This window comes from Hetaerina americana, unplaced genomic scaffold (genome assembly GCF_022747635.1).
Source record: "Hetaerina americana unplaced genomic scaffold, ioHetAmer1.1.p SCAF_3, whole genome shotgun sequence".
Classification (NCBI taxonomy): Eukaryota; Metazoa; Arthropoda; class Insecta; order Odonata; family Calopterygidae; genus Hetaerina; species Hetaerina americana.
The window spans coordinates 25821921-25840454 of record NW_027286874.1 but is presented as its reverse complement, the minus strand read 5'-3'; the positions used below and the strand labels follow the sequence as shown (position 1 = coordinate 25840454).

At 44.9% G+C, this 18534-nt stretch overlaps 1 protein-coding gene across 1 annotated transcript in view; it reads right to left on the bottom strand.

The window, feature by feature from the left end:
• LOC139689967 (homeobox protein caupolican-like) overlaps window positions 1-18534 on the bottom strand; it is a 153223-nt gene that overhangs the window by 64660 nt on the left and 70029 nt on the right. The window contains exon 3 of the mRNA XM_071587125.1: window positions 12306-12424. Coding sequence (XP_071443226.1) covers window positions 12306-12424 — 119 coding nt within the window. The remainder of the gene's footprint in view (window positions 1-12305; window positions 12425-18534) is intronic.

The following is an 18534-nucleotide window of genomic DNA, read 5'->3' as shown; positions in this document are numbered from 1 at the left end:
ATCACAGTAGAACACTAGGGCAAAGATGAAATAGATGGATTGGACACGCATTGAGGCGCAATGAATTAGTTAGAAACATGTTAGAAGGAAAGAAAATTGAATTGAATTTGCCTCGAGGAAGACCAATAGACAAGTACGTAAGAGAAATTAAGAATGATGTAAAAGAGAAAAACTACAAGGTGGCGAGGGAATCAACTCTGACTGTAGAAGAATAGAGGGCTGCGGTAAACCAATCTTAGGACTGAAATACTGATGATGTTGATTGGAATGGAGTGCCACGCAAAAATAATCTTTCATGGGTGCAAAAACTTAAGTCCCCTTTATATAAGGGAGGGCTTACGTAGTTCTCTTTTTCCTCGCTTATTTCTTCATTTACCTCCTTTCCACAACTCCATGCTTCTCTCAACATTCACCCAAAAGACCGCCCAGTAAGCACTTTTCCATTATCCTACTTACTTTCGACAACAATCAATTTACCTTCTCCTTTAAAACCCCGAGAATGGAGCTCCTTAAGTGATGAAACAGGAAAACATTCATAGAAGATAAGACCTGGCCCGAAAATTTCCCATTAACAAACTTAGAAACGCATATTCATTCCATTTCGAGGACCCAGGAACACACTAACGTGCACCGAGGGTTATGGCGCGTTGAGGCGCTTCTCGGAGGCCCGAGAAATTCAATTAAAAGTTAGCGCAAGGAATTAGCATTCCTTGTTGTTAAGGACGACGTTTCCCAAAGCAATGAGACGTTAGATAATGCATAATGATTAAGTACATGCACGTACACATGTAGCGAGGCCGGGAGTTCATTTCTTTTCAAGAGCCCTGGATAGCTTAAACTAGTCGGGCAAAACCGACGGTTTCAGAGTTAAGTAGGCAGTGCTTGTTTGCACGGAATAGGCACGTGTTATTGCCGTTGTTTCCGGATGAATATTCTTTTTTTTTCCTCCAAAAGATGGCGATTTGTTTTCATCAAAGAGGATGCGGGGGTGAGGAGGAGGGAAGGGAGGGGAGGCATTAATGAGGGAGGGCGCGGGCGCCTCCCACCTATTTCTTGAAATCATAAGCACGAGCCGAGGGGCGTCCTAAAACCGAATGCTCGCCATCATCCCAAAAGGCCGGCGTTAATTAACATTCCGTCTACGTCACCACTCCCCCCGCAATTCCTCCCCATACCGCGGTTCTGCACTCCACCCCGCCTCGCCACACATCGCGAGCAAGCGCCTCCCCCTTCATCCCGCCTCGCCCTGCTCCCTCCACGCCCTCCCCCGCATTGCCAACATCCACCCTCCCCCTCCCCCCTCTTCGACGCTCAAAACTCATCCCACGAACCCCCCCCCCCCCTTCGAGTCTTGTGGAAGCACTGCGCACGCCTATCTGCGCATCCGAGAGAGGGAGAGAGAGAAGGCAGAACTCGTCCATCTTCTGTCTCACTCTCCGTCTCCTCTCTCGCTCTCTCTCTCTCTCGGCTCCCTCTCTCTCCCACGCGATCCCCCTACCTCCCCCCATTCCCGCAAGCGCAACCTCCCGCCCCTCCCTGTTCCTCCCCCGCTTCGCCAACCCCCCCCCTCTCCTGTCCCCCGCACACTCCCTCCACCAAGCCTCCTCGGGACTCTGGCTGCCTCTCCATTGGCCAATTGTTCTAAAACACGTCCCCTCCCCCCCTCCTCCACACCCCACACTCCTCCCTTCCACTTCAAGCCTCTCTTAACCCTCCCTCCCACTCCTCCCGAACCTCCTCTCTCTCTCTCCCCCACGAAGCCTCCCCCCTCCTATCTTGTATATACATCCTTCTTCCCACCCCATGACCTCCTCCTCTCTCGCTCCGGCCCCTCGCTATCGCCGGATCCGCCTCGTCGTCCTCCTCCCAAGACGATTCGATCCATCGAAGACTCATCTGCGGGTCTACAATGGAGAGTGTTAAGTCCCCGAGTGGCCCACGAGACGGTTTATGTCCTCGTGTATTGCGGGTTGCAGGACTTCCTCGGATGTTTCGAAATAGACCGCGGATTAAGGAAATGCTCCGAGCGGGGCTTCGGAGGAATCACAGAGAGGGGAGGGGGGGTCGGTCTGTGGGTGGGTGTGTATGTGTGTGTGTATGTATATGGAATGGGAGGAAGGTTCAAGGGAGGTCTCCCCAGGGGGGGGGAAGGACGTAAAACGGGCGGGAGGAGGAACGGTGGCTGCGTCGTCGGAGGCGCGGGCTTTCAGGGAGACGAGGTCGAAAGAGGCGTCAAGAGCGGTGATAGTTTTAAGCCTGACTCGAATTCCGCCGTCATCAGGACAATTACCCTTGAGTGGAGGCTTTCAGGTCGATAACGGCCGCTGGAAGCTTTTCGCAGGAGGCCCGTTTCTCCTCGGGAGCGATTCGCCAATTGGCGTGGCGACCTCCTTGAATTCCGGGCCGATGTTCCTCGCAGTGGGCGGACAATCATTATCGGAAATGGCCGATTGAATGAATTCAATGACCGACAGAACGAATGATGGATCAGAAAATCTCTTAGCATTATTCGATCTTTATATCGGGTGAGTATGCTACCTAAAGAATCCATGAACTATTTAACTTCCGCTTCAAAAATAAATATTGTGAGCAAATAATAGTGGGACAAAATGCTAATCTCCCACGGTGATGGTAACATTGGTTGATTGAATTTTTGATCATTTTCTTCTCAAAATTAATGTTTAATTTCATATCGGATTATTAAATATTTCACGCATTAAATGTATGTTCTCAAGTTAAAGAGGGAGACGGATATATATATATATATATATATATATATATATATATATATATATATATATATATGAGATGATAATAACCTTTTTCCTTAACTCTTTCTATTCTCGTTAATACACCACGCCTGAATTTCGTATCGCAAAACAGAATGAATGGCATGCAGTGCATACGATTTTTTTCACTTTTTCTTACATTGGTTATGTACCACAAGGGATATGACCTGCAGACAAAGTTTTACACATTTGCAGAGGTACTGCTAGAGTAATTGTTTCTCAAGAAAATAACAGAAACCAGTCTGTAAAGATGAAAGAAGACACTTAGCTTTTCCAGATAGAATTTTTTTACTACGACCTACATTTCGGTACACCATAACATCTTCAGGTAAATTAAAGATGTTAAGCTGTGATGAAACCTAGACCGTAATAAAAAAAATTCTGTGTGGAAAAGCAAAGTCCTCTTTCATCATGACGGATTACCACAGTGTTACGCCTAAAACTGTGTCATTCGTTTGTCCGTAAAGAATGATATCTACGCATATATTACAGAAGTATCATAAAAAAATTATTATATATAATATTCTCCGAAGTTCTCATCACTTTCATACCTTGTTGTTATGAGAAAAATATCAAATAAGTATATATTTTTTTATTAATGCACTTGTTCGAGATGATTTTTACAAGAACCAGGGCGTTGCACATTACGTTAAACACAAGGATTAAGAGATTGGAATGAGATCAAAGTTAAAATAGTTTAAAAGAGAGTGAAGAACAGCTTGAGATAGAGAGGAATTTCATTTCCTGGTTAGCATCGACACGCCTCCTCTGGGAAACAAACCAATCCTTTTCCTAACCTCATACTTCCCTCCCACGAAAAAGTATTCAATCGGTTTTGGGGTTTTGAACTCACTCGAAGGGAGGGGCAAATGGTAAACCGTCTCTCCAGATCTCAAGAGATCTCCGACGATGAAGAGAGGTTGGGAAGGGGGGGGCGGCGGTAAATAGGAGAGCAGAAGTGTGGAGGGATTTTCATGGCACGAGAATAACGGAAGCGAAGGCATGCGGGAGGATAAGAAAGAGGAATAAATATGTGGCGAAAGAGGACGATGTCGAATCAAAAGAGAGAAGTGAAGGCCAAGAATGGAAACAGAGTAGAAATGAGTGGAGGGAAGAAGAGAGAAAAAGGGAGATGGTCGATCATGGATGATTCCTTTTTTCCCTTCTTCCCGTCCTTCCTCTTCCCATGGGATGGATAAAGGATTTTGGCTACCGACATTGTGGGGGTGGAGATGGAGGTTTTTGAACTGAGAGAGAGGACACACGCCACGGATATGGGGGGAACGAAGTAAGGTCGGAAGAGGGGATGGCTGGAGAGTTGCGAAGCAGGGGATGCGGTGCAAGCAGGAAAGGGGGGGGGATAGCTCGGGGAGGGAATTCTATTCTTTTTTTTAAGGAGGAAAGCTCCCTCGGAAGACTTTGGGAGATCACTGAGAACCTCTCCTTTTTCACACCGAAATCGAATCACTTTGTCGCTCTCCCTGCGCTGCCCTCCTCCTTTTCTTCGATCGAGGCATCTCTCCCTCTCTCTCTAACCTAACACAAGACGAATGTCTCGCGCGAGCTCGCCAAACAGTCCCATCTCTTTCTCTCTTTTAAAACTACTTCGTGAATGTCGTTTGAAGGTCTAAATATAGGTTTTATGGCCAAGGGGAACTTGTGGTATAAACCTGGAATTGTGATGCAAATGATTTCACAACATTTCGATAACTGCTCGAACAAAAACGTTTTTCTTCTCCTGAAATGGCATTGCTGCGATTTCGAAGTCGCAAATACATAATAATACCTCATCGAGGGAAACTAAAGATTTTGATGGAGGTAAAGGAATATCTGTGTATATTTATCATGGTATGATCTTCTTGTATTGTTGGCATTATTGTCCATGATGCATGGCTGGCTTCTGTAATATTTTGAGGATAGTAAATCATATGTAAATTATCTAATAAATAGAAAATTCATGAATTTTTTCGGTGTCTTTGTTCGAATGTGAATGAAAAGCTATTCAATTCAAGGCTACTTACTTAACTTTAAATGTGATCTCGAATATCGGCCATTGAATTCAGGATCGAGTATGTTATCTTAGCGTCAATATATTAAGAAGGATCACAATAAGAAACATTTTCCGACAGCCTAAAGTAAATGAAGAAGAGCTCGTGCGTAAAACTAAGCAATAGAATTAAAAATACTGAATAGCTGTAATATAGTGGTGAGTCTAAGTCTCCAGTGCTTTTTCCTTCTCAGAAATGATGGAATTTTATCTCTTGAGCAAAATTATGGGCCAATAATCAAAATAAACATAGTCTTTACAGCCCATGTTAGTAGATGGTTAGAAGTTTAGGAACAAAGTACATTATACTCTAAACCTCATTTATTGCCACCAAATAGGATTCGACTAATGCATGACGTCATTTACTAAGTACATCGAAGATTGCGACCGGAAGGTAACGATAAATTCGGTGTGAAATATTTAAATCACATTAATTGCTTCAATGTATACAATTCCAGAAATTGGTAACTTCTACGAACTACCATGAGTATGTGTTCATTTTCTTACTCGTATTTGCCCAAAATCATACCATTTCGGAATGTTTCTTAATCAGTAAAGCTGTTAAAATTATGATAATGTCAATTGCTTTCGTTGCATGAGGAAGTAATATCGGTTAATTTCAAATCGATGTTGGTTTCAGGAGCATAGGACCGGTGTCTCCAGGAAACTCTTTATCCTTAAATGTCGGTTTGTGGCCTCTAAAACCTTAGTAGTGCGAGGGATCAAGTTCTTTTAGGATACAGGTGTAACTTGCAAATTTGTTGGACACTAAAGGAACAAATGTGATTCCTTTCAACATTTCCACGTACGTATTCGTTACAAGAACAGACAGGTATCCGTCGGTGATATGGCCTTTTGGATTTCTCAAGTCGCTCTACGAAACCTGATTTAAAATTAAATCCTCCTTTCCTTTACGATGGCTATGGCAACATCGACGAAAGGAAACGGCATGATCGTTATTCGCACCACGTCATTCCATACTTATTCGCCCGAAGTTTGCTATAATATAGAATGTATGCATGAGATTCCAAAAGAAAAAAACATAAAAATACATTTTACGAGTATGAGGTCTCGTTACACCAAGAGGCTGTATTCAATGAAGTGTTCGTAGAATCCTCTTCCAACTGCGGGGAAGGAGGAAGAGAGTGAGATAAAAAATATATTTTGCAGGAGTGAATAAAAATGGCGACGTAAGAAATCAGAATATAAGGAATTAAATTTAGGGAAACAAATTTCTAGAGAGAGTATCATTTGATAAGTAACTGCAGAGCGAATGTAAGGGATGGAATAACCAAAGTAATTAGTATTTCATGTGAGTTAAAATGCCCTTATAACGGAAGAGATCAAGTCAGTGATGAAAGGATAGAAAGGAAATACTGAAGAATTGTGTTTTGAATAACTTGAATCGGTAAAAATAACAATCTTTTTGTGTTATATTACGTTCCGAAAAGAAGCTTACAGACGTATTCAGTTCTTTATTAGTTTCTATACTAAAAAAACAACAGTTCCTAAGATTACTAGAAGTTAGTGCGGAAGATTAGTGTAGAACCAAGAAAATGAGAGCCAAAAAATACTGGGGGGATTTTCAGATGAAATAATTGACAAAAATAATGAAACGACTTATTGTACATCAACGCAATTACCCGCAAGCCGCCTCAAGGATGTGTATGACTCGGTTTAAAATTGCAGCCCCAGTAGAATCTTGAGTCACTTGTGCCAGACTTTTGGTATCATGTACCAGAAAAAATATGAATGACACTTAAATGAATGGCACTTGATTGAAACCGTGTACGCCATTGTTTTAATTTCGAGTAAAATACGCATCGACGCAACGGTCATATTCTATACCGGGCGGCACTGCAGAGAAACTTTTCGATCATTCATTGCTGGTAGGAATGTGGAGAGGAGGCGGAGGAAAAGGATCTCGATAAGAGGTGATTGAAAAGGGGAGGTTCGGGCGAGAGAAAGCAAGGGACGGCGACGCCGTGTCCGGAGTGGCGTCGCGCCGTCGACAGCGGGGGTCGGCGCGCGAATCCCCGCGGCGACCGAACGCCAGTCCTCTCCGTCCCTCCGTGCCGCCGGCCGCCGCCTGTGAGACGGTTGAGGGAGCCGTCCCATACAAGCGCGCGTTCTCTTTTTCCAGAACTCGAGCTCTATCTCTCTCTCTCTCTCTCTCGCTATCCCTCCTTGGCCCGTCTCGCCGTCCTCTCAGCAGTCCGCACCAGAAAGATGTTTACGGGCACAATGGCCGGAAGGGAACCTATCGCAAACCGACCGCCCGACCGCCGTCACAACAATTCAAGAATCGCGGCGGCCGCCCACCCAGCGCGCCCCAGGAAAAAACCACCTCCCCCGCCCCCCGCCCTCCATCCTCCCCCAACCCTCCTCCACCCTCCCCCACAAACACCCTCCAAAGTGGAGTTGACTCCTTCCCCTGCTCTTCTCCCCCACACTCCCCGGTCGACTACTCTTTTTCCTTGCACTTGCGAAAGCGCTACTTAGCGCCCAGGCGCAGAATCAAAGTCCCCACCGCGGCTCCCTTTGTATTCACAGCCGGCATTATGGTGGGTGAGAGGTACGGAGTCTGCGGGAGGAAACAGGTATGTGACAAGGGTTTCAGCCACTTTAAGGTGGCCACAGTGAGATCGTGGCGCAAACCATGTGACACGACAGTGCGAGCGGGGGTCCCTGAGCCGAAGGGCCGGAATGTCCGGAGCCATTATCTTCTTCCACAAATAAATTCTGTCCACACCTCAAGCCTCTCCTTTTGTTCGATTTTCACTTCGTTATTTCTGCGAACGACCTCGGCTCTTGTCTGTAAGGATTGCCTCCCTGATCCGAGGCGTCTATTTGACCCCCTCTCCGTAGTGCCTATTACGTATCAACACAAAAGGCCTTGCTAGATCATCGCGACAAATGCAATCATTGTTTTTTAGTAGGTTTCGCAAATATTTTCAATGCTAACGATGGTGGTTGCGTGTCTGAGAAAAGAAAATGATTTCTTCAATCTTTCGATATAATGACAGGGCTTTATCTGCTAAAATGTTAACCAAATCTTTGAGTGTTTGATATAAACTCCATTTTCTTTATGGCGGAAAATAAAGAAGTGCTGTGCGCCCGGTTGCCATTATGAAAACTAAGGAAATTTGCTTCATCCAGTAGCTCTCATCTGGATCGAAAATCATTTAATGCGGCCGTTTTGCGGAAAACAATGTGGAAGACTTATTTGACGATATATGTACCAGTTTGTACAAATTTCACTGTGTGTACAGTGTGTTAAAATTTGAATAAGTAATTAATAGAATAATTAAAACCGCAGAATGTCCTCAAAGAGTTACAATGCATTTTAATAGGCAGGAACGGAAGATTTTGTAGACCACGCGAACTGGGATTGAGTTGAAGTGTAATTATGGCTATGCGCTTGGAAAATTCCACCTTATTATCACCCATCTTCTTTGTTATTTTTATTTTGATATTTAAGTATCCTGCAATCCACTGCTAAGGTGAGTGGCATGGGGTGGGTGAGTGCACACCAGACTAATTTTGACCCGAATATGACCCTAAAGTCTTCTACTCAAATTTCTTTGCTATTAATCTCTATCGCACATACAATAGATAGAACAAAATAGTATCAATTTTAATAAAAGTTGTTGTTTGCTTTATAATTCACGAAAACGTATACGCATACTGGTATTTAAGTTATCGGCACAACAGAAAACGAAATCCTGTCCAAAATGGGTGATTTTTTATTCATTTCCCCACAATTTATCGGAGGTCTTGCAACGTCTCAATCGTCTTAAGCTCTCTCAGTTGTAACCGTATCAAACTCGCTATAGCGACAAGGTACCTTCGCGGTTTTCCCCTAAAAGCAGCCTTGCTGATTAAGACTCCGCACTTCCGCGTTATCGAAGGCTATATCACGCAGGAGAGAAATAATCGAAGCTAAATGCAAAGCGAACTTCAGGCCCCAAGTGCGGAGCGAGGTTTACGGAGGCGGTTTGAGGGCCGGCCGCATATCTCCCCGCAACACCCTCTCAACCATCCCTCCCACTTGACTCTGCGACCAGCCATAATCTTCTCCCTCCCACCCTCTCCCAAACCCTCTCAACCTCCCCCTCCTCTTTCCCTCCATCCTTTTCTCGCCCAATATTTTACGATCCCTCGCGGACAAGTATGCAGGTTTTCTTCCGGTAGGGCTTATTTTGCATGTTATTTTCTTCATTTTTTTAAAATTTAACGAACTTCCTAATCGCCATGCGCTGTCGTTCAATGAGATAAGATGAGCAGAGAGGTAAGCAGTCGACGGGGGATAATGGGAGGGAATGTGTCCTAGGGAAGCGGAGGGAGGTCAGAATGAATTAGATAACAGTCCGGATAAGGCGTAAGAGAAAGTCTAGATGGCGGCGGGAGTCTGAGAGAGAGAAAGAGAGAGAGGAAGGGTGGTTGCGAGGACGAGAAGACGAGGTCTGGGCAAGAGGTCCTCTGGCGATGGGGTCCGTGGGGGAGTTGATGGACGGCGGAGCATCGACAGGCACAGGTGAAAGAAAAAGGAGGGCTTGTATTAGGTTGACCTTTTGGGATTACGGAAGACAACCATCTGCTTGTCGGCCCGCGACATTTCCATGAGGCGAAAGACGATCCCGTGTCCGAAGTTCGTTAAATGCGATAGAACCAGAGCTTAATACGTTAAAATTGTTTCTGCGCTATATTTTTTACCGATTCATAATTAAATTTTAAGGTTGCTGCGTTTAACATTTGCATGAAAAATTTTGAACTGCATTAGGTCAAAAATGGCGGAGAAGGTTATTAACTAATGAATATTCTGTTATGTCGTGGGGATTTGGTAGCCTAGTGGATACATCGTTAGGCTACGTACCCGATTTGGTTCCAGGTTATTTTGAATACTTTCAGCCTTCGTCAAGGTTAAAAATCATTGAATCATGCATCAATACTTAATAATTAGCAGGCGAAATAATGGGGTTTGAAAAATGAAATTAATACTTGGTAATGTCCACAAGTTTTCCGCAGAATTATGGGCTGAACTATGGGCTGTATTTGCAATAAAAAAACTTCAACATATCATTTTAATTATGAGTTATTCAAGTTTTGTAGTTTTTAGGTTACTTAATATTCTTGGCGGTGCGGGGAAAGACGGTGCATGCCTTGTTTCCTCTGCTGTATGATTTTCATACGCAATCAACTTACTGTACATGGGTGGAATTATTTTAAGAATGATTTGACATCAGTCAACTCATATCAAACCAACCTGGTTGACTCCAGTGTGTGGTGCTGTTATCGTGATACCACTCGAAATATAATTGCCCAATCCTATTCCGTATTGAATTCTTTGATTGTTTTAATTGATTTATACTTAGGTGGTCCCCTGGACTTCAATACTCTTTGCTAATACATTTGCTTCCGTTGAGTACTGTAGTTACTCAAAATAATTGCGTACAAAGAATTCAGCAAATCTAAATCTTATGGCTGCGGATAAATCAATCAATGTGGTGTATGAATCTTTCATTAATTTATATACACGGGCAGCAAGTGGCGCAACGCACACAAACGTTGATAGAGAGAACAAAATATTTCTGAGCGAAACAAAGTAGCGCTCCATAACAAAGGATTGAAAGAAGTATCATCCAAAAAACTATATTATTTGCACTTAGATTTAGTTGGGAAAGATATAAGCGCAGTGAGTTAGAGGGAACGTTAACGTAAGGATGAGGTAATCTATCGACACGGGAGGAATGGATTGGGACGCAATGGAAATTTGACCACTTCCAACATAGTTAAGGGAGAAGTCCACCAACAAACGGAGTTGGGCTCGAAGGATATTGGCCTGGAGGGAGGGGAGGTGAGGGGAAAGGGGAGAGGAGAAGGGGGGCGGCGAAGGGCCATGGCGGATGAAAGAAACCACGCCTACTCACCTCACCAGTGCCCCATTGTTAGTGATTTATGGCGACTCGTTCACGGTGGGTATATTGGCGCTCTCCGAAAGAGATTGAGCCACACGGTCTGTCTCCCGCGCGTGTGTCTTTGCTCGGGTGTGTGGTGCGCGAGCGGGCTCGCGTCTGCTTTAACGATGTGCTTCCAGTCGGCAGCCCCCTTGACGCCCGAGACATAAACTAGGTGCTCGATTATGAATGCGCCTGTTTAGCTGCCCCTGTTGATAGGGAGGCGGTGGGTTGAGGCTCCCCCAGTGACTTGGTTCCCGCGGAGGCGGCGAAACGGGCATGGGTGTGGGAGGGGTGGGCCGGAAGGCCGTGGACGGACCAAGGCAAAGAGAGCTCCTCTCCCTTTCCTGACAATTGCATTTGCATCCCATTCGCTTTTTAATGCCCGGCTAGTTTGTTTTGTAACGCACGTGGAGCTGAGACGACAGAAAGAGGCAAGAACGACCAGTTATGTGAGCATAAATTGTCATGAAATTTCATGTAACACCTGAATTGTTGGTCGGAAGGATAAAAATAATAGATTACAGCGGTAAACCCCCTCGGGCGAATGCTCGATTCGACTCTGAAGGTGTGCACTTGAAGCCAAATAGTAATATAATAGCTCCAAACAGTTACACGGCTGTAATGTGCATCTTCGGTGATATGAAATGAAATTCCCGGAAATTCTAAGACCCAAAACGGCTCTTAAAACCGTTGAGCACATAGTTGGCCAATTTTACCGAAATATTGCTAGCCAGAGAGAGAGAGAAGGCGGGTGATTTAACGGAAACGACAAATCGAGTTCCTCCCTTGAGTTTTAATCGAATTAGAATTCGACTCCAAGAGCGTCAAGCAATGTGTTTATCCTCTTTGTTTACCTTACACCGCATGGCTGTTCGCGTTGACGAGGTATCGATTCGGACGATGGAAGTTTCGCTTAGGATTACGGTTAAAACCCTTAATCCTCCTGCATCACCTATTTACCCTTCCTATCGCCCGAGTGCAAAGAGGGAGCGCGCGTGGAACTGTTGTGGGGGGCACACAAAGGTGGACGACGGTACGAAAGTGGGGGGATTGGGAAACGAGGAAGATGGGAAAGAGAGAGAGAGAGGGTTAGGGAGAGAGTGATCGGCGGGGAATGGTCCACCGCGTACGATTTCGCCATCGGCCATAGTGCGGGCGAATTCATCCGGCACCCCATGCGACAATTGGTCCCATCGGTTAGCTAATTGGACTGGCAACGGCGTTGAGAGGTTTTAACCGCGCTGCCGTGCACACAAGAGGGAGGATTGGGAGTGCGTGTGGGATAAGGGAGTGGATGGTGCGGCTGTTGCTATTTGGACCCATACCTCAGCACTTGTTCCGGGAGAGAGGGAGAGGACGGTGTGAGTGGTCCACGCGAAGGGTGGATAAGTCGATTAAGGTGAGGGGAGCAGAAGGGGGGTCGGAATGAAACGATGAAACACCGGTCAGAAGGGGGGGGGGTTGGGACACGAGGGTGGGGGGCGTGGAAACGCAGCGAGGTTCACTCACCCGTAGGCAGCCAGCGTTGGGTCGTATGGGTAATATCCGGTGGTGGGCTGCAATCCAGCGCTCGTCCACGCCGTCACGTCCGCCGATGCGCTTCCGTCCTTAAGGGCATAGGGATTACTCTGTGGATCAAGCGAAAGGGAAACAATTAAAAAGAGAACAAGGGAAACACATACGGGAGGCGGTCGGAGTAACATGCTATCGCCCTCGCGAGCTCGAGGGAGCGGAGATTAAGCAAGAGAAGCTTCGCATTTGATACCGGAGAAGAGTAAAACGTTTTTTCATGAAACTCAACAGGAATAGTTCTGCTTCCCACCACGAAAATTTCGTGGAAATGTATGCAGAAACGTAATTAAAAGTTAATAAAAAAACTTTTTATCATGAATGAATTGTGATTATTTTGCTATTTCCACTCATTTCAGTTCCGGAAGCTCCGACCATTCAACCCAGCCCGAAATGTGGAGAGGAGAAAAAAAAGGGAGATACATGTACAATGAGTGACTGAGCGCCAACAGCAGTGGAGGCTGTTTTGTTGGCATTGGATTTATTAGATTGAAGCGGAGAATCAGATTAAATTCACAATTCACCAAAGCCGAGATGTTACAATCAAGTAAGTACCTCCCAGCAGCGGGATTAATTTTCATGCAAGTTTTACGGTAGCAGGAAACTAAAAGGCTTTGGAAAGTAAATGCGAATTAGATATGCTTAAATAAATGAATTTAAATTAGATTTATGCACTCGTGAACGCACACACACTCACATAAACATCAGTAATTCATTCCACCGAACAGGTTCGCTCTCGTATCTTTTTAATCCATTCCACATTCGACGGAACATCACTCCCGTCCACGCATCATTGTTTCTCTACCCCATATTATTCACACAATTTGATGAGTCAGTAATCGATTTAATCCGTCGTATAAGAATATTTAACATTTCGTCGAGCAGCATATCTTAGCCGAAAACGGTATAGTGTAAACACACAGACGGGAGGAGCAAGAGGGCTGCGAGACGGAGAGAGAGAAGGGGAGATGGCGAGGGAAAGAAAAAAAATACGGCAGAACGAAATGCAGAATCGCGCCAAGAGAAAAAGAGCGAGAGAGGGAGAGAGGGAAAAAGGAAGAGCGAGGTGATGGCAGATTTTTTTTCATGCCTGCTGTGTTTGCCGTCTGGGCGTACTTCTCGAGTGGGAGGGAGAGGTCTTGGCTGGATAAGTAAATGAACGAGAGCGAGAGATTCAACTCGGCAGGTGTTCTTACTCTCAGCCGTCCGTTCGGTCTCCTCCCTCTCCGATCTCATCTCTCCCACCACTTCTCCGTCCCTCTCCGCTCCTTCGCTCCCTTCGAGGACCCTCTTCCACCGCGGGCATCCAAGCTGAGCCCATGACCCCTGCATTAAGAGCGACTGCCGGCCCTTATTCGTTCTCTCTCTTTCTCTCGCTCCCTCCAACCCCCTCTCCGTGAATCCTCCTTCCCGTTCCGCTTTCGCGCATGTCCTCTTTACTGGTTTTCCGCTGATCTTCATCTCTGCTCATTTTTGTTTGCCCCCCATTATCCGCCCTTTTCTCCTTCTCTCCCGCTGCTTTTAGGATGGACGATATTTTCCACGCCGACGACAAAAATGACTCAATACCCTCTGTCTTCCTTTCTCAAGCCATCTCGCTCTCTTCGTCCCTCTTCGCCTGCGTCCTCTTTTTGCTCTTGCCTGCGAGAGCCTAAGATTTGCTCATACGAATCTATTTAATGCAGTAGGTATGTGTATTCAAACTTCTCTATTTCAATGTAATTTATACACTTGACGTTTTCACATGGGGTTATAGTTTATTCTAATTCCACATAATAAAGTATTCATTAATATATCTTGCCTATATGACACCAATAGTAGTTGCAAATTAATCAGTTTACTCCATTTTCATTCGATTGAGTGGACTCAGATTTTTCCTTTCACTTTTTGCATAGATAGCCGGCGTCACCCTTGAGAGAGTAAGCTAGCTAGTTTGGCCATTCGGCCTTCCTTTTCCTTCTCAGTCCACTCCTTTCCCCCACCACCACACTCACGCAATGTGTTCTCGCTGTCTCGCGAAATCTTTTCCTTCCAGTGAAGTGCGATACCCTCTCTTCGTAGCCTCTCTCACTATTTATCTCCGCATCTCCACTCCCTCTCCTTCTGAGCCGTAAACAACGGCGATGACAGCATCCGTGAAGGATACTCGCAATGGCTGTTGAGCCCAGCGGTGTCTGTGTGGAGAGAGGGTGTGTTTGTGTGTGAGCCAATGTGTCTGTGTGTGGTGCGTGGATGGGGAGAGAGGGTGGGGGAGATAGTCAGGTGAAGTGGAGGCAACAAGAGAATGGACAGCAGTGAGGGGCGAGTGTCTCCTGTAGTGTGCTTGAGGTGCTGACAAGTGAGCCACTTGATTCATTTGGGGTGTGGAAAAATGTATCGCTCAGGGCAAAAGGAATCCGCCTCCTTGTTGCACTGGTATCGGATTCCGGATTTGCATTGACATAATGTATCGATTTGCTTTATCTTCCTCTTTGTCTTCTTAAAACATCTGTGGCTACATGCTTACAGATATATAGATGCACTTATCGGCGTATTAACCTGTTACCCACAATCACATAATATTTTATTTGCTTGACGTCAATTTTAAGGGAGATAACTTAAGATCGATTTGTAGTTTATCAGAATCGATTGCATTTCTGAATGTCGGTATTTCAGACTTATTCTTTTAAAACATAGCAAGTTCTATCCCAGCTTGTTTTTTCATTAAGTTAAATGACATCTGTTTTTGTTTTTTAAATTGTTAGGAAGGGTCTATAGTATGCTAGTAATAGCTATTAGATTATTGTCACTTTGGTCAGATAAGTTTTTCTTGCGCTGTTGTAGATAATTTGGAATATTACATCCTATTAAACATGTATTGATTGGATTGATATTATTGAGAAGGATTTTTATGCATAATATATCATAAAATAGGAACTTATTTCACCGTCATTGTAGCAAGAGCAGCCCAACTTTATGGACGTAAAATATTTTATGTAATATTCCAGCTACACAAAAGTGTGTTTAATCGTATCCCATTGAGTTGTATACACTATGTTCTCACTTAAGGCTCAATTAAATTTAAAATGGAATGGACTTCGCTTTCTATTCTTTGGCATTAATTTAAACTAATTTTATTCAAACGTACGCGAACGCATATAATTTGTTAATTTTTCGCCCGAGAGTTTCAATATTTCGTCAGTTTCACGGTCAACATACTCTGACGAGTATCTTCTGATATCCAGATGGACTCCATTCTTCGCCAAATCTCCTGCCTCACCCTTCGCTGCCATGCCAGTACTTACACGATAGCGATGATCGTTAATTTCTGAAAAATTACTAAATAAAGGAATCAATAACCCGTCTGAAAACAAAAGATCCCGCGGAAAGCAAAGTGGAACTTCTGTTAGAGTTGGTTTCTTGGAGACCAATCGTGTTCACCATTCCTCAACTAGCAATCCAATTCATTTCCCTCCTCAATGGATCCTTACGAGAGATTCTTTTATTCCCAAGTACTGAAGACGACATTTTGAAACGAATTCCGAAATGGGAAGGTTGGTATTATTGAGCTCTAGTGACCTCGGTCACCATAAATCCATTAGTTCAACCTGCAGCCTTCGTATTAACAAACGTTCACTTTGGTTTAAAATCCATTAAAAGACCTGCGAATCTCCGTTTACCGCATATCCGGGAAAGAAAAAAATTTCGGTTACTGCCGTTCCCCTGGGGAAAACGAACGGGCGAAGAGGAAGGGGTGATAATGGGAAAGGTTAGATGGGTGTAAGGATTTGCAACGGTGAGAGGAAGGAGCAGCCGTGTGGCGGAGATGTGAGAGATGGAGTGGGCGGCGGGGGGAGGGAAGGACATGGGGAGAAGGGAGACGAGAGCAGATGAAGGGGGAGATGTCCTTAGTGGGGGGCGGGGGTGGGAGGGATGGCGAGGGTGGTCGCGCGGAGGGTGGAGGCGCGCAATAAAATCTGGCAACGTAAAAGGATTCCGGCGGCGACACACGACGACATCTTAATGTTGAACGCAGATACCCACGTAGACAACCCGCGGTCAAGATGCTCGCCCACTCTCGGCCTTAAAAAACCCTCGTCCACGACCTCTGCCTTCCATGGCTTCTTCTTCACCCCATCCCAACCTCCTACGCCCATCCATCTACCCCCCCCCCCATGCTCACAAAAAGGCACCACCCCGCCCTCCATCTTCTCTCTTCTTATTCAATCTATGTCTGTGAGTCCTTCGGGGATTCTCTTCGCCCCTGCACTCACATTCACATCCAACCCCTCGCCTGCGTTCATTCATATTTTCGAGTGGTCTTCACACTTCCCTCTTCAGTCGCACCTAAAGCCCTCCAAATACAAGTGCCATCTTTCAGTTTGCATTAATTTTACACTTTCATGTGAATTTTTTTCATCCTGCTTCCGTTTTTTTCCGAGGTATGAAGAACAAAGGGAATTATCTAATTTTCCTTCGCAGATTGACATTTAAGGGCTCAAAAGATAGATGGTGCCATAAATATGATTATGCACTAATTGACCAGTGATACGGAATGGTCACTTGAGCATTGCGTAGATATCTTATGGATATGTAAAGTAGAACGGAACGACAAAGGAATGTTTTCCCTAAGGCATTATTAGGACGTATTGGTGAATTTAGCTTTCAGACGACCTTATTCACGTGAAGTGGAGAATCCCAATGTTGCGCCACCATTTCGTATTCGCCTCGACCCTTTGCCTCCCTCTCTCGTTTGGCTAAATTTCCCTGGATATTTCTCTCCTTCACCCCTAGACATTTTCTCATTCTCGTCGCCAACCTCCCTCCCTCTCCCGCCTAACTCCTCGCTGGCTCCGCTCTTCCCGTGGTTACTTACACGGTGTTGCGCCCATGTTCATTGGGAGCTGTGAGCGGAATCTGCAATGCACGGCCTCCTCCGGACGACGGAGGTGACGGCGGGGACGTATATGTGGAGGCAAGTTGTGCGGCCGCGCCGGGACATGTGTCGTGAGATACCTCGAGGGGAGTAAAAGGAGAGGTTGAAAAAAATATCCCGAGCCTTTGACTTGATTTTTAACGCGGCCGTTTTTCCTGTTTTATTATTTTTCCTTTTGCTCTCGTGTGCATTTCTGCGGGAGTCCGCTTGGCTTCCAGAAGAGGTTTCACTCCCAGTGAGTCCGATTCACCCTGAGGAAAACCGTTCGCGAAGCTGTGCCCACTTTCTGATTAGCAACGCCTTCCAAGAATCCACGTTCTCACACGCGACTCGGCATGGACGGGGTCGAGTAGGGCCGGTTAACCTCCATTACGGGATCCTCTATCTATCTATCATCCATCGTCAAAGAACTTCCCTGAAGCCACGCAATGTAAAGTTACCATTTTATACTCCTTAGCAGTTTATGAGGACAGCGTTAATTTTATATTCTTGTGGCGGTAACCTACAGAAAGATTGAATTTCGTTTTTTCTTCGTAACTAGATTAAAATTCGCAATAATACGACACTCCTTGACTCGACTGTTTAAAAATGATTGATTTGTATTTGATTTTGCATCTTAAGCTTCCGCAGATGTTTTGCATTCCACATTAGGAAAGTAGTACATGGGCGAACACGTGGCCATAAGTAGATCAGCAGGCTCTAGGCCAGTTCAATGAACCACTTGGTGAAAAGACGAAGTAAAACTTGCCTGTTTCTGCCCTCTTTGTGTTTCATTTATTTTGCTCAGCTAATAAATATATGACAAAAAACCGATTCTGAAGCAAGAATTGATCGCAGATAAATTACTCCACAGAAAGCACATACAATACAATTCCTGCAATGAAGAGATGTGAATTGTTGAATTTTCGTATTGTTTTATGTGTTCTGTACCGAGTGTAATGGCATGCACTAATGTATTACTCCACTAGAAACGTTCTTTATAATACAAAATATCCATTAGATATTACTTTAATCTGACTCAAACAAATATCCTATTTGTAGACGTTGCTGTTCCCTTAGCGGAATTGTTCTGCCAAAACCTGTGGGCATTGAACACGTAAGGTTTTTCGGATACTAATTCGACTCACGAATACAATGATCGCGAATAATCCAATGCGTTCAGTTCTGTAATGAACCGACATTCTCCAAACGAGCGCGGGACTAAAAATCCATTCATTATTCCGTTAAACGGCCACAATTAAAGACCCATTTGTT